General features: G+C 48.6%; 1 protein-coding gene across 3 annotated transcripts in view; it reads left to right on the top strand.

Moving 5' to 3' along the window:
- Positions 1 to 14,982, top strand: part of ELP3 (elongator acetyltransferase complex subunit 3) — a 74,027-nt gene that overhangs the window by 21,996 nt on the left and 37,049 nt on the right. For all 3 annotated transcript variants that reach the window (XM_017730864.1, XM_008631046.2, XM_017730865.1), the window contains exons 8-9: positions 7,038 to 7,199; positions 11,064 to 11,190. In XM_017730864.1, the coding sequence (XP_017586353.1) occupies positions 7,038 to 7,199; positions 11,064 to 11,190 (289 nt within the window). The remainder of the gene's footprint in view (positions 1 to 7,037; positions 7,200 to 11,063; positions 11,191 to 14,982) is intronic.

Here is a 14,982-nt window from a genome sequence, read left to right on the forward strand (position 1 = left end):
GCCTGAAGTTTCTCTTAACTGAGCCACTTCTGCTCGTGCTGTGCCTTTTTTTCTGAGGGGTTTCGGATGGCAGAGCCATTCCTTGGGGTTCAAACGTGATAAAGACACTGAGACAGAAGAAAACTGATGTGTTGTAGGGTTTTTATCTCAGAGTGGAGTTAAAACGTGGTAAAAACATTGAGAAAGAGAAGAAAACTGGTGTGGTTCAGGGTTTTTACCTCCAAATGGATGAGGCCTGAAGTGTCTCTTAACTCAGCCACTTCTGCTCATGCTGTGCCTTTTTTTCAGAGGGTTTTTGGGGGCCAGAGCCATTTTTGGGGGCTAAAATGAGGTAAAAACACTAAGAAAGAGAAGAAAACAGGTGTGTTTTAGGGTTTTTACCTCAGAAAGGATCCCATTGTGGGTTTTGAACCAAGTGACAGCAGGAGAGAGCAGAATTATCTCTTGGTGGCATCTCATGGGAAAAAAGATTGTTCTCCCTTATCTTTTAGCAGGCAGACATACCATTACCTTATCAAAATTGGAAAACTGTATTTTAGTCAATAAATGGGTGTATTTTAACTAACTTAATTCAGGATTTGAAAGCTTGAACCTTGGGAAGCTGATGCTGCTAAGAAACCAAACTGCTTCATCGTACTCCTGGTGCTGGTGATAAAGAAAGCACTGAAATGTTGTAATAAGAATGTTGTAATAAAAAGGGAGCAGCATAAAGTCAAATAATTGGCATTTGAGCTTTCAGAAATGCCTGCTCTGGGCAATCATCAGACCTGCAGCTTTTGAAACACGTCAGCTGAGTAAGATGCCACCTGCTTTGTCAGAATATTCCCTGGTTCTGGGTTTATTCACAGGGAGTTGTGGATGCTGAATGAATTCTTGCTGGCTGTGTTTCAGAGACTGCCCTGTCATAAGGCAGAGCATTAAAGATCGAGAGCAAGGAGGTAATTTAAGGAATAGGTGAGGATGTGGTACATGAGATCCTCGTGGGTTAAAGTGACAGTTTCCTCCTCAAAAACCTGTGGGGTCGTTTTTGACCTTAATTCTACAATTATAGATGTCATCGAGCAGTGTCACTGTGTGACACCCAGGCCTGTGCTGCTGCTGGTCGAGGGCACAAGGGGGGGTTTCTTTACAACACGTTGGACCTGTTTGAGGTGCTGGATGTTCTTTGCTCTTCCCGAAGTTAAGACCAGGAACTTTCCTGGCCTGGGACTCCTTCGGCCGCTGATTAAAATTCTTGATTTTTCTCACCCAAACCTCCAAACATTCCAATCCTTCCACGAGACTCTGAGGGCCTTTTCTAAGGACACTTCCATCCTCCAAGGAGGACATGGAGGGGCTGGAGCATGTCCAGGGAAGGGAATGGAGCTGGGGAAGGGTTTGGAGCACCAAGAGCAGCTGAAGGAGCTGGGAAAGGGGCTCAGCCTGGAGAAAAGGAGGCTCCAGAGGGAATTTTCCTCTCTGGAATTCCCTGGGAGGAGCCATGTGGGCTCTGCTCCCAGGAACAGGGACAGGATGAGAGGGAACGGCCTCAAGCAGCACCAGGAGTTCAGGTTGGATATTGGGAACAATTCCTGCCTGGAAAGGGCTGTCCAGCCCAGGGCAGTGGTGGAGCCCCCATCCCGGGAGGGATTCAGAATCCCTGTGGATGTGGCACCTGGGGACACGGCTCAGTGGTGGCCTTGGCAGTGCTGGGAATGGTTGGATTTAATGATCTTAGAGGTCTTTCCCATCTGAAATAATTCTGTGGTTCTAAGTTTGCAAATGTTTCTTGGTTTGTTTTCGTTTGGGGTTTTTCTGGGATAGGCCAAGGGTGGAGGAGCAGCAGGGCCTTCCCCTGCCCAGCTGTGACCTCTCACCAAGATGGGTTTGGGTTTGGAGCACCACATTCCATGGAAATCAGAACCCACAACTGTGATGGAGTAATATGAACACCTGGATCATTTATTCCATCTTTGCCTTCAGGAATCATAAAATGATGGAATGGTTTGGGCGGGAAGGGACCTGAAAGCCCAGCCTGTTCCACCCCCTGCCACGGGCAGGGACACCTTCCACCAGGTGGAAGCCCAGCCTGGCCTTGGACACTTCCAGGGATGGAGTAGTGCTGGAATGTCCTGCAGGCAAGTTTTTGGGGTGGATGGGTTGGTTTAGATCCTTCCCTTCTTTCCTGAACATTTCCCAGCGATCGCTTCTCTTTGCTTCAGCCTTTGAGCCTCTTCTTCTTGCAGCTTCTGCTGCTTCCTGTGCCTCTTCCTGCTCTTTTTTTGGCCTTTTCTCTTCTCTGCTTCTCTGAAGCCCATAAACCGAAGCACGGCTTTAAAGATGTGAGGTATTCTCAGGGTGAGCCCACCTGCTCTGAGCTGGAGTCGGTGTTCTCTGCGCCGGCCGGGCTGAGCACGCGCGTCCTGTGCCGCCTGGCTCCCGGCCATCCCGATCCCAAATGGGGATTTGGGAAGCTGCCCTGGTGCTGGCTGTAAATAATTGAGTCTTTGATCTCCAGGTCTCCCAGCTGACGAGGTTTTTGTCTGGAGAGCAGAGTTTAATGGAGAGGCTTTGTTAACGGAGCTGTTTTATGCCAGAGCTGCGCTGGTTTTTTCTCGGAGTGAGAAAGTGGCTGAGACCCTGTGTCTGGTGGAGGAGTAGCTGCCTTTTAGATCTCAAAAAATGAGTTTATTTAAGAGGGAGCTTCTGATCTGAAGGTCTGTTTAATGTAGCAGCTTTCTCTGCAAATTCTCTCAAAAGATGAGAATTAATTATCTCACCTCTCCTTCGGCCTCTTTCAGACCGTTCTGTAATCACTGACTTCACAAAATCCGCCTGCACGAATCTTTTAAGGCTTCTGTGGATCTTCATTTGCATGACTTAGCAGCTGCTTCATTTGCATAATGAACCTCTGTGGTCAGCCTATTATTAAAATTGCCCCTCTCTCATCTCGTGCTGTTCTCGTCTTGATTCCTGATTATTCCTCGGATGATGTGGGGGATCTTCGGCACTGGTGCAAATACCAGATAATTCTGTTCCAGGCAAGGAGGAGAAATATTCCAAGGGGTTTGTTGGTGCTTGAGAAGATAAAATTCATCTCCTGTGGAGCCAGCCTGGGAGAGCTGGGAATGCCACCTGGAGAAGGATCCAGGGAAACCTCGGATCCGCTTCCCAAGCCTAAAGCGGCTCCAGGAGAGCTGGGATTTGGGAAAGGGCTGGAGGGGCAGGAGGCAGGGAATGGCTTCCCAGTGGGAAAGGGGAGCTTTGGGGTGGGATCTTGGGAAGGAATTCCCGGCTGGGAGGGTGGGGAGGGGCTGGGCTGGAATTCCCAGAGAAGCTGTGGCTGCTCCATTTTAGGAGGAGTTGTGGGATTTGCCGAGCATGGGATGTGCAGAGCCGCGTCCTGGGTGGTGGATCTTGGGAGGTGTTGAGGTTGGAATGGGATGGGATTGAAGCTCCCTTCCCACCCAGACCATTCCATGATTCCATGATTCCATGGTCATGGGTGGAGTTCTCAGCTCGGGTCCATTGAATTTCTCAGGGTTTTCTCTATTCAATTAGTAAAGATCAATTAGTAATTCTTCGTCAAGTCTTGACGTTTTGCATGTGGGTATCCTGAAATCCCCCCCTTCAGAGCTCTCCATGTGTGCTTCCCAGATTTTCCTGCTTGGAAAGAGACAATTCCCTCTTCCCATGAACACAGGATTCCTGCAGGATCTGTGGCTGGAGCTCTGCTGTTTTTAAAGATCCAGTGCTGGCAAATCCATTGTGTCCCTTGTCACCATAAATCCCTGGATCCTGTTCCTGAGCTTACAGGGATGGGCAGAAATGTGGAAAAGCCATAAAATTCTGCAAGGATTTGACCCAGAGCAGACGTTTGCCATCAAAAAAGAGCCCAGGACAACGTTTCACCCACTCCATGGATTTCCAAAGCAGCCCCAGCAGAAAAGGATTGTCACTGACCCCGCTGGTTTCTGATGGGATTCTGCTGGTTTCGCCTCTGGGCTCCTGTTTAATATTGTGTTCTAGTACTCATTGTTCAGGGCTGGCAGCACCTATCCATCCTGGAGCTGGGAAATCAGGGATAAATCCATGTTCCGTGCGAAGCTGTCCACAAGCAGGCTGCCTGCGAGGGGAAAGCGTCCGGCAGTTTTTCTAGGAATGGCGCAGGATTCTATTCTGAGCAGCACCGAAACGTCTAGAAAAATGTTTGGGATTGAAGTCACAGAATCATGAGCTTTCTGTATGATTCAGCAGCCAAATTACCCCTGAGTGCATAAATAGTGGGAAATTGGATGGGAATAGGCAAATCATTCCCAGCTGGATGCAGTTATGGTGTGGCTGCAGAGTTGGGTGGCTTTTTTTGGTAGCGAAGGCCACAAAAAGCTGGAGGAAAGCTAAGAATAGGTTGTGGGAATGATGCAAGAATTCCAGGTTGGGAGCAGGAATTTGAGGTTGGAATGAGAGGAGCTTTAAGGGCCCTTCCAACCCGAACCATCCTGGGGTTTTGGGAGGAATTAATGGACAGGGTACAGAACTCCTTGGATCTGATTCCCTGATTCGTGAAGGCAGCGTGCAGGAGCACTGCCTAAAATTTAGGAGATTCCTGGAGGGAATTTTGCTGGATTCTTGGCTCATCCAGAGAGCTGGAGAGGGACAAGGAGGGAACGGCTTCCCACTGCCAGGGGGCAGGGTTAGGTGGGATATTGGGAAGGAATTCCTCCCTGTGATGGTGGGGAGGCCCTGGCACGGAATTCTCAGGGAAATCTGTGGCTGCCCCATCCCTGGAAGTGTCCAAGGCCAGGTTGGAGTAACCTGGGATAGTGGGAGGTGTCCGAGATGATCTTTGAGGTCTCTTCCAACCCGAGCCATCCTGGAATTCTGGGATTCAAAAGCTTTTCCCACTGATGAGGGTGTTATTCCTAAGCAGACATCAGTTTTCCTATTTTTTTTCCCTCTGCTGACTGGAAAACACCTGTCTGAACTCTGACCATGCTTTAAAATAAGAGATCCTCACAATTTGATTAAAAGACCCCAGAAATGCCTGCCTGCCCTGATGTAAATCCCTGTTTAGGATACATCCTCAGCCAGTATTTCCTGCCCTTCCCAGCTCCCCGAGCTCTGTTTTACAGCTCAGCCCCGGCTCAGTCAATGCTTGTGCCCTGGAAAATGCAGAAACCGAATGTAAAATGGCATCAGATTGAGGGTTTTTTTTACAAAATACCCAATTTAATTTAGTTGTGTAATGCAGCTTTGTGCCAGGTAATAATAGCCAGTTCAGCTTTTATGGGCACTCTTTGATAATTCCCTCCAGGTTATGTAAATCCACATTTAAAGCTTTTAATTCACGTCCACTTCTGATGCTTCTTGTGTTTGCCATTCTAAACTCATAAAATCCCTGCCTTGAGTAGCAGGATTTGAATGAAACAGACTTTTCCTTTTGCAAACAGGAGAGAATGTTGAATATCCAAGTGAACCTTTGGAGTCTGCGAGCGGAGAAGAGACACCAAAAAAACCCCAAATTTCTCTTTCTTTCTTCTGCAAATGACAGCGATTGAATTATTTTTATCTCCCCTCTATTCCTACCCTGATTTTAGGTGGTAACAGGAGCAGGTACCTTTTGTCCCAAGTTATCTGCAGACGTCTTTTTCCCCCGCTCTTTAGCTCCAGTTTCCCTCTTAATTCTTGCAAATCACGTCTCTCAAAGTGGGTGTTTGGGAGTCTGCTGTTAATGAATCACACTTTGGCAGTGTTTTCCCTGACATGATAAACAATTGTGCTGTTGGGCTGTCAGATTAGTGAGCCACAAACTTGGAAATGTTTTACGTCCTTTCTATTGTTTCTTTTTTATTTTTATTTTTAATTCTTCTTTTGACGGCCTGTCCCCCAAATATCTTGGTCTTTTTATACATGTGAACAGTTTGAAGGGACTTAATATTTTTTTAATGAGTCTGAGCCCACTTGGGGATTTTGTTTTGCTGGCTTTTTGGAGGTTTGAAGGGTTTTGATCGGGGTTTTTTTTGGGGGGAGGGGGGGAGTTGTGTTCCATGCTGCTCTGAGGTAGCTTCATTTCGATTCAGAAATTTCCAGGTGCTGGCAATGGGATGATGAATCTTTACAGACTCCTCATAAAGAGCTGACCTTAGTCATCCTTTTGATTTGGGTGTGCAACATCCCTGCACGAATGGGAATCACATCCCTCTCTTCCTCAAGGTGTCCCCGCATCAGCAGCGTTTCCTATTAACACCCAAATCATCATTTGGGGCCATTAGAGAGACTGATATTCCCTGAAACCGGGGCTGCTCATCCTGACTTGGGATCTATCCAGGTTCTCTCTGCCGTTCCAGAAGAAGTTTCCCCTCTTCCTGCTGTAAATCTTCACTCCTGGCCTGCAGTTCTGTTACACAACCACCTAAAAGTGCAGGAAAAATGCTCCAGGGAGTTGGTTCCTCTCTGGAAAGGAATATTCTCCTCGCTGCTGCTGCTGGGGATGGCGGGCATCGATGGTTTTCTTTTGTGAACTTCACTTTGCGTTCCTTTTTTTCCCCCTTCTGTTTTCCTCCCTCACGGGTCAGTAACTTCCCATTTGTCATCGGCAGTGGGGTTTTTTAGTAATTAAAAAAAAAATTAAATTACTGGCTGGAGTAATTAGTCTTTGTTAGACCTCCAGTGGTAAAGGGCACAGAAGGAGGAAAAAAGGGTAACAGTGAAGTTTGGGTTTGTTTGATTCCTTCAGTGAGGCTGGGACCTGCTTGCTCCCAAACAGATTTTGTGGGATTTTTCATGGATATCCTTGTGAAGCCCCTCCAGGCTGCCACAGTTCCATGATCCAAAACAAGCCCCACATTGCATTAATGTGTATTTTTGTGCCTCATTCCATCCACAGATTGCCAAAACATTACAGGAATTTTCCCCAGGAATCAATCCCGGTGAAGCGACGTCAAAGCTTCCACCTGGACGATGCCGGCGCCTCTCGCCGAGTTCCCTCCGACACCTCGGAACTCGAATCTGCGAGTGAAACTCGGCCGTTTACCCCAGGGTGGGATTTCTCTGTGCAGGTACTCGGAGAGGAGCCTGACCAAGTGCGTGGGGATCACCATCGAGACGAGGCCGGATTACTGCCTGAAGCAGCACCTCAGCTCCATGTTATCCTACGGCTGCACCCGCCTGGAGATCGGCGTCCAGAGCGTCTACGAGGACGTGGCCAGGGACACCAACAGGTGAGGGGACAATTCCAGGGAATCCCGGCTTGGTTGGGTGGGATGGACCTCAAATCCCATCCCGTTCCACCCCCGACGCCTCCCGCCATCCCAAGTTGCTCCAAGTCCTGTCCAGCCTTTCCTTGGATGCTCCCAGGGATCCAAGGGCAGCCACAGCTTCTCTGGGAATTCCAGCCCAGCCGGGAATTCCTTCCCAAGATCCCACCCCAAGCTCCCCTTTCCCACTGGGAAGCCATTCCCTGCCTCCTGTCCCTCCAGCCTTGATCCCAAATCCCAGCTCTCCTGGCACCCCTTTAGACTCGGGAAGGGGCTCCAAGCTCTCCCTGGATCCTTCTGGAATCTGTGAGCAGCTCTTTCCTTGGCTAATTCCCACTTAACAGCGAATATTGAAACATTCCATTTATTTCCTTGCTTTTGTGGCCAGAGATCCATCAAGAAAAAGGAACAAACGACAGTGGCTTCGTGGCTTTCTTTGGGACATTTTGTGGGCGAAATGGAATTTTGCAGATTCCGTTTCCCAGCGGGAGAAAAGTGGAATTGTGATGTTTTAGATTAATTTCAGATCCTTTTCTTGTATTGTACACTTCTTTTTTTTAAATACATTTATTCTTTCCCTGTGTTTTCCACCTCTTTTTTTAAAGGATCCATTCTTTCCCTGTGTTTTCCACCTCTTTTTTTAATGGATCCATTCTTTCCCTGTGTTTTCCACCTTTTTTTAAAGGATCCATTCTTTCCCTGTGTTTTCCACCTGTTTTCTTTAATGGATCCATTCTTTCCCTGTGTTTCCCACCTCTTTTTTTAAAGGATCCAGTCTTTCCCTGTATTTTCCACCTGTTTTCTTAGTGGATCCAGTCTTTCCCCGTGTTTTCCACCTCTTTTCTTAATGACATCATAACTAAAGGCAGTTTTGGGAGGTAGAGCATTGCCCAGGGAGAGCCTGCAGTTCCTGTCCCACATAAATCACCGTTTACAGGCTCGAGTAGCTACAACTCCATGCAATTCCTTGGGGGTTTTCCACCTTTTTCCCTACTCCAGGTGCCTTTTTGGGACGGGAGAGGTGACACTGGCCAGGAACGCCTGTTGAGAGAGGAACCAGAGTCATTCCAGGCAATCCCTAGGGATTGGAAACTACATTTCCAGGAGGAAATCTGATTTATTCCTTGTCGTTTTGCCCCAAAGAACTGTTGTCCTCCGTAGGAAAACGTGGAATATTCTGTTCACCCCACCCCCCAAACAAACCAATCTCTCTTCATTTATTTATTGCAGGTCTGATCATTCTGAGATGATTTTTTTTTTTTTTTAAAGGCGATTTTTCCTTGTTTTTTTCACTCCTGGCACTGGCTCGAGCTGTTCCTTCCAATTCCGCATTCCAGGGGCCTCCCCGGGATGTTTAATAACCACAATCGCAGGCAATGACAGGGAGATCATGGTTCAATAGGCAAAGCACATTTTTGTTCATTCCCACCTCGAAGGCACTGGAGCAGAGCTGAAAACGTTGGGCATTTTCTTCTTAGAGACTCCAGGGAAGAATCCCAAAGGATTTGGGATGTGGATGTGGCACTGCTGGTGCCTGGGAGTGGGGGATGTCGCTGCTGTGGAGTGGCCAGGTCCCAAAATCCAGGAAAATCCATTTATTAAGGGTGTGAAGCTCCGGTTTCAAGGTGGTTTCCTCCTCTAGATGTCAGAGCATTCCGGAGGGAAAGATCCAGGCTTAGGAATGGGGCAGGATCTCACTCCTGGTCTGAATGATTTACAGGATAATTCAGAGGGGAGAAGTCAAGAAGCCTTTTAGGAATTCTGCAAGGAGCTCTGGGAAGAGCCTGGAAAAATCCAATTCCAGGCTTAGCTGGGAGCGGGATCCTGCTGAGGGGGGGATTGAAGCCTCTGGGAATGTCCAGGAATGTGGGAGAGAGCCAAAGCCAGGGTTTTGTGGGAAGATTGATCTCCCGTGGTGGGAATCTCCTCACTGGAGCCACGGAGGTGGAAGGAGAGAGGGATTTTCTCGGGAGCCGTGGGATGTCCATTTAACAATTAATTCCTCATCACCTTTTAAAATCCAATTTTTCTTTTTCCCCACCTCAAATCCTTAAAAGGTGGAGCTTCCTCACCTCCCTTGCACTCCCAGAGATTCCCACCCGTTTCATCTCCATCCATGAATCCCTTGGAGCTCTTCCGTCGCTCCTGGCCGGTCCTTTTGCTAACGAACCCTTTGCTAACGAACCCTTTGCTGCTGGCTCAGAGCAAGAGGGAAGTGCCACATCCCTGCCTTGATCCCACTCCCAGCTAAGCCTGGAATTTGAAAGGGTTTTCAAGATTTTTCAAGGCTCTTCCCAGAGCTCCTTGCAGAATTCCCAAAATTCCTCAACTTCTCCCCCTTTTCGGAGCAGCGGCTTGAAATCCGCTTTGAGAGAAAGGTGGTTCGAGTTTTTCTCTCTCTCTCTCTCTTTCAGAACGACCTCATTTTGCTGCTGTTCTGCTTCGTGGGGGATGTGTTTCGGGCTTGAAACTTTTTAATATTTTGCTGGTAGCAAAATGTCAGATTACAACCAATTAGGGTAACTGGTTTGGAAATTACTTTCTATTATGTTCCATAAGTCATTAGTGAGGTTTTTGAGTGCTTTTGGTGGCTGTGAGGCAGAAAAATATTCAAGAACAGAGCCAGGCATCAAATAATCAAGTTATTGATGCAGCTCAAATTCCACTTCTAATAAGAAAATAATTTTTATTTATGAAGCGAGGCTCCCGTTTACTCCCCTCAGGCTACCCGAGGTCTTGAGTAATGCTGTCCTTGAACAGTCTCAGAGAAACACTGTGATACTCCAGAAAAGAATCATAAATAAAACCGGTTTTAGAGTTGTGTGGAAGGGTTGAATCCTCTGGCAGAGAGGGAGGAAAAGATCCTTAAAAAAAGCGAAGGGGAAGTGGCTGGTTGGGTTTCCGTGAGGCGCGGGCACCGGCGGTGGGGAAGGTGTCGGAATTCAGGGAATTAAAGAATGAAATGAACACTGGGATGGCCCAGAGGGAGTTGGATTTTTCATCCAGAGGGCTCTGAAGGAGGGAAAATCACCTGCAGAGCTCATCTGGGTGCCAGGAATTCCAGGAGTTGGGGTGAGGCTGAGTGCTGGGAGGAAAACAGGGATTGGAGAGGGAAGGTGGGAAGTGCTGAGGGGGTGGAAGTGTCCAGGAATGTCCAGGAATGTGGGAGAGAGCCAAAGCCAGGGTTTTGTGGGAAGGTAGATCTCCCGTGGTGGGAATCTCCTCACGGGAGCCACGGAGGTGGAAGGAGAGAGGGATTTTCTCGGGAGCCGCGGGAGATTCGGCCTCGTTCAGGCTCCAAATTCCTCCAGGCTCCTGCAGGATCGAGGCAGAGTTTGGATCAGTGTCAGTGTGGAAAAACATGGGATCCTCCTGGAACCCCAGTCCAGCCCGTGCTGGGGAGGTTTCACACCTCCCAAAAGCTGGGAAAATTCATGGTTTCTCCAGAAGGAATTTTCGGGAGCGTGGAGCAGGGTGATTTTCAGGCTGGCTGCTTTTCCTCTCTTTTCCTGTTGCTTTGATTCCTGGTTTGTTCTGAGTGCCACAGCCATCCCTGCAGAGCGTGTCCTCGTGCTGTGACACCAGCCCGTGGCCCTGCTGCCCAAACCACATTCCAGCAGCTCTCCCGATTTTCTCTGTGTCTGGAAAGCCTCGGAGCGGCTCCTTTCCTGTGGAAATCACGACTTTCGATATTGAACAAACACCTTTTAGCGCCGTTTCCCTCCGGCCACGCTCCGAACTCGGCCTCCCAGAGGATCATCTCAATGAAACACGGCTTTTCCTGACCCTTTTCCTGCCTTTTCCTGACCCTTTTCCCTCTCTTCCCAGGGGTCACACCGTGAAGGCTGTGTGCGAGTCCTTCCACCTGGCCAAGGATGCCGGCTTTAAGGTGGTGGCCCACATGATGCCAGACCTGCCGAACATGGGGCTGGAGAGGGACATGGACCAGTTTTTTGTGAGTATCCCTTCAAATAACCATGAAATTCCAGTCTTTTCCCGCTTTTCCATGGAAAATTTGGCTTTTTTTGGTTGCTCGGTTGCCATGCAGGCCGGATTTGTTTCTTAAGGACAAACAATTTAAAACTCTTTCGGGTTTTTGGTTTGGTTTTTTTTGGGGGAAAGGTGAAGAAAAAAGCTTTGTTGAACTACTTCATCCAGAAAATTATATCCCTGTCTCATGAAAGCCTGAGTCACTCGGGTCCCTGTGGAAAACAGCTCTTCCCATATTTACTGGGGCTCCTGCTTTTGTTTTCCAAGGTGGTTTTCTGTCTCGGATGTAGAGCAGGACTCCATTCCAAGTTAAAAGGATCCTCTCTGGACAGTAATTAATTGCAAGAGAAGAGCGTGTTTGTGTTAGAAAGCATTTTGGCTCAGTGCTGCTCAGTTTCTTTGTCGGTGATGTAGAAGGAAATTTAAAATTATTCCTGGAGAAAATTGGAACGAGAGGAATAAAGAGCAGGGAATTCACCACTTTAGTAGATTTTCAGTCCTTTTTTTTTTTTTTTTTCCTTTCTATTTTCTGAGTCAAAATTGGTTGTTTTTTTCGAGTAGTGCAGAAATTGGAGTCGTGACAGAGGAATCCCAGAGGGATTCCTGGGAAAGGTTGGGCTGGGTGCTGTCTGGCGCTAAAAAATACCAATGTAATGAAATATATTGATTAAAAACACAGGCAGGAAACAAAAAGGCACATCTGGAAAAAAAACCAGTGGAAAATGCAGCTGGACAGGGCAGGAAGGGAATCCTGAAACCTGGAATCGGAACCTTTTCTGACGGATTTTGTGCAGAATTCCCGGAATTTTTCCTAAATAAAATGTCTTGGTGCTTGGCAAATGTTTTGTTCTTGTGCCAAGGTGAGAGACTGGAAGTGATGAGCACAAAATTCCAAATTCCTGCTCCGGATTCTACTCCTGGAATGTTTTCTGTGCATGTTGTAGAAAGTCGAGTGTGGACGTGACACGGAATTTTCATGGAATTTGTGGTGATGCAGAACCCAGCAAAACCTTGAATCCTTCCCTTGATGTCTCGTGGAATTGCAGCTGTAGTTCCGTGTTTTGTGAGTGGGATTGGGCTGGAATTTGTGGCGGAAAAATAGGAATAATGACCAAAAAAAGTGGGAAAGAGCCAACCCTGGGCACGTTCAGACGCAGAGGAGACAAAAATCCGAGATGAAAAACCCAGGAGGGAGGAATCGCTTCGAGTTTTTGTCATTAATTTGGTGATTAATTTGCTGCTTCTTGGTGATGAGAGGTTAAAAAATTTCCACTGCTGGGTTTGGAATTGCTCCTGATTCACTGCAGAAAATTTGGGAATCTGTTTGAAAGAATTTCTGGATTGTGAGGGGAAGGCTGATTGCTGGGTTCCGTTCAGGCATTAATGACAATTCCCCCAGAAATTGGAGAGGCAGGAGGCGAAGTTTTCGGAACTGGGAGACAAGAATGAGGCTGGAATTGGGAGAGGAGGAATTTAAAAAAAAACTGGGAAAAGAGTTGAGGATAAAAAAGGAACAGAAGGAAAACACAGAGGAAAAAAAGCCATCCAGAGAAATTTCTTGGGTTTGGGAGCTGGGAAAGCTCCCAAGGTCCCTTCCCACCCAAACCATTCCAGGATTCCAGTGTCGATGGTGGGACAGCTCCGGACAGGGCAGGGAAGGATGGTGGGGAATGGGTGAGAATGAGGCCCGGAGAGAAAGAAGAAATTTGTTAATTTAGAACTTAAAGAGTTAAGAGGAAATGAGAATTTTCTGCTGGAGGACTGGGATTGGGAAAAAAATGATTGGAGGCTCAGGGAAGAGAAATGGGGAGGAATAAAAAATCCAGGTGCTGGTGTAGGAAGGGAGTTCAGAGGGTTTTGGGGTGAGGGGTTTGGGAATGCAGAGCTGAACTCGGGGATCAGTGAAGGTTTGGTGCCAGGGAACAGCCAGAGGAGGAGTTGGCAGGATGAGTAATCCATGAGGAGGCTGCAGCCCTCGGGAAGGAACGGGAATGCTGCGGAGCGAGGAGGAAAAGTGGGATTCAGAGAGGCAAAGAGGTGATGGATCACATCAGCCCGGAGAGGAGTTGTGGTGTTGTGAAGGGGAGGAGGTGTGGGAAGGGAGAGGGGAATCCCAAATCCTCCCTGCAGGACCAGGCAGCTCCCAGGGAAAAGCTGAGTGAGGGACACGGAGCTGAGGGATCCCGGGAAATGGAGCTGCAGAGGTGCTGGGTCATGGAATGGTAAACGAGGGATTGTCCTCTTCCTTCTAGCCCGTTCTCAGCCTCACTTAAATGCTTTAGAATTCATTTCTTTAAACAGCGGAGGATAAAATGCCAAAGCAGCCCCTCGTTTATGGAGGTATTTCCCAGAGCCCCAGTGGCATAACGGAAAGATCCAGACAAAATTCCTTCATTCCCAAGGATTCAGCTGGAGAGTTCGGTCTCTGTTTCCTGCCTTAGAACTCCATAGCCTCGTTCTTGAGCTGGTGGAAGAACTCGTGCGTGTGTCGGGCTGTGCCAGCGTCGGGGCGGGCCGGTAAACACGGAACCATTTCTGCTGCAGGAAATTCCTGAGGATCCAAGTGGAGGCATCTTCCCACAGCCATGGAATCCTGGAATGGCTGGGGTGGGAAGGGACCTTCAATCCCATCCCATTCCAACCCCGACACCTTCCCCTTTCCCTGGACACTCCCAGGCATCCAGGGGCAGCCCCAGCTTCTCTGGGAGTTCCAGCCCAGCCCCTCCCCACCCTCTCAGCCGGGAATTCCTTCCCAAGATCCCACCCCAAGCTCCCCTTTCCCACTGGGAAGCCATTCCCTGCCTCCTGCCCCTCCATCCTTTATCCCACATCCCTCTCCAGCTCTCCTTTCCCTCTGGAAAAGGCTCCAAGACTTCCCTGGATCCTTCTTCAGTTGGACATTCCCAGCTCTCCCAGCCTGAGATTGGATCCATCCCCACCCCAACTCCTCTCTGGGAAGGAATTTTGGGAACAAGCAGCCCTGCTGGGAATCTCGGGACTCCAGGAAGGGTTTCCTTTTCCATCCCCAGCTTCCATAAAAATCCCTCTGGATGGATTCTGAGCCTCCTCGATCCCAGAATCCTGGAATGGTTTGGGCAGGAAGGGATCTCAAATCCCATTCCATTCCAACCCCGACACCTTCCCCTTTCCCTGGACATTCCCAGGGATCCAGGGGCAGCCCCAGCTTCTCTGGGAGTTCCAGCCCAGCCCCTCCCCACCCTCCCAGCCGGGAATTCCTTCCCAAGATCCCACCCCAAGCTCCCCTTTCCCACTGGGAAGCCATTCCCTGCCTCCTGCCCCTCCAGCCCTTTCCCAAATTCCAGCTCTCCTGGAGCCCCTTCAGGCTTGGGAAGCGGCTCCGAGGATTCCCTGGATCCTTCCCTGATCCAGGCTGAACACCCCCAACTCTCTTCTTTGTCTTTTTGGGGCAACAAACTCGTGGCTTAGGAGGAATCTTTATAAATTTTTGGTTTTGAGGTAGTTCTAAGTGAGTTTGGGCAAAATAACTTCATTTTCATGAGGCTGCCTCCCCTGCAGCCACTTTGCAGCCCAGGGAAAGGTCGGACAGAAGGAACCCAGTTGACTTTGGAAGGTCTGAGCACCTTCAGCACCAGTTGAAATATTAAATCCAGGGCTTTCTCCTGGGAAGGGAATAATTTGCTGATTGTGCTGACCTTGGCCTAAAAATGCTGGGTGCTTCTTCAACTCGGGCAGGTAATTACAGCTCCAGGAGGAACGTGGCTCTGTCCCTTCTGTC

Source organism: Corvus brachyrhynchos, unplaced genomic scaffold (genome assembly GCF_000691975.1).
Source record: "Corvus brachyrhynchos isolate BGI_N302 unplaced genomic scaffold, ASM69197v1 scaffold203, whole genome shotgun sequence".
NCBI lineage: Eukaryota > Metazoa > Chordata > Aves > Passeriformes > Corvidae > Corvus > Corvus brachyrhynchos.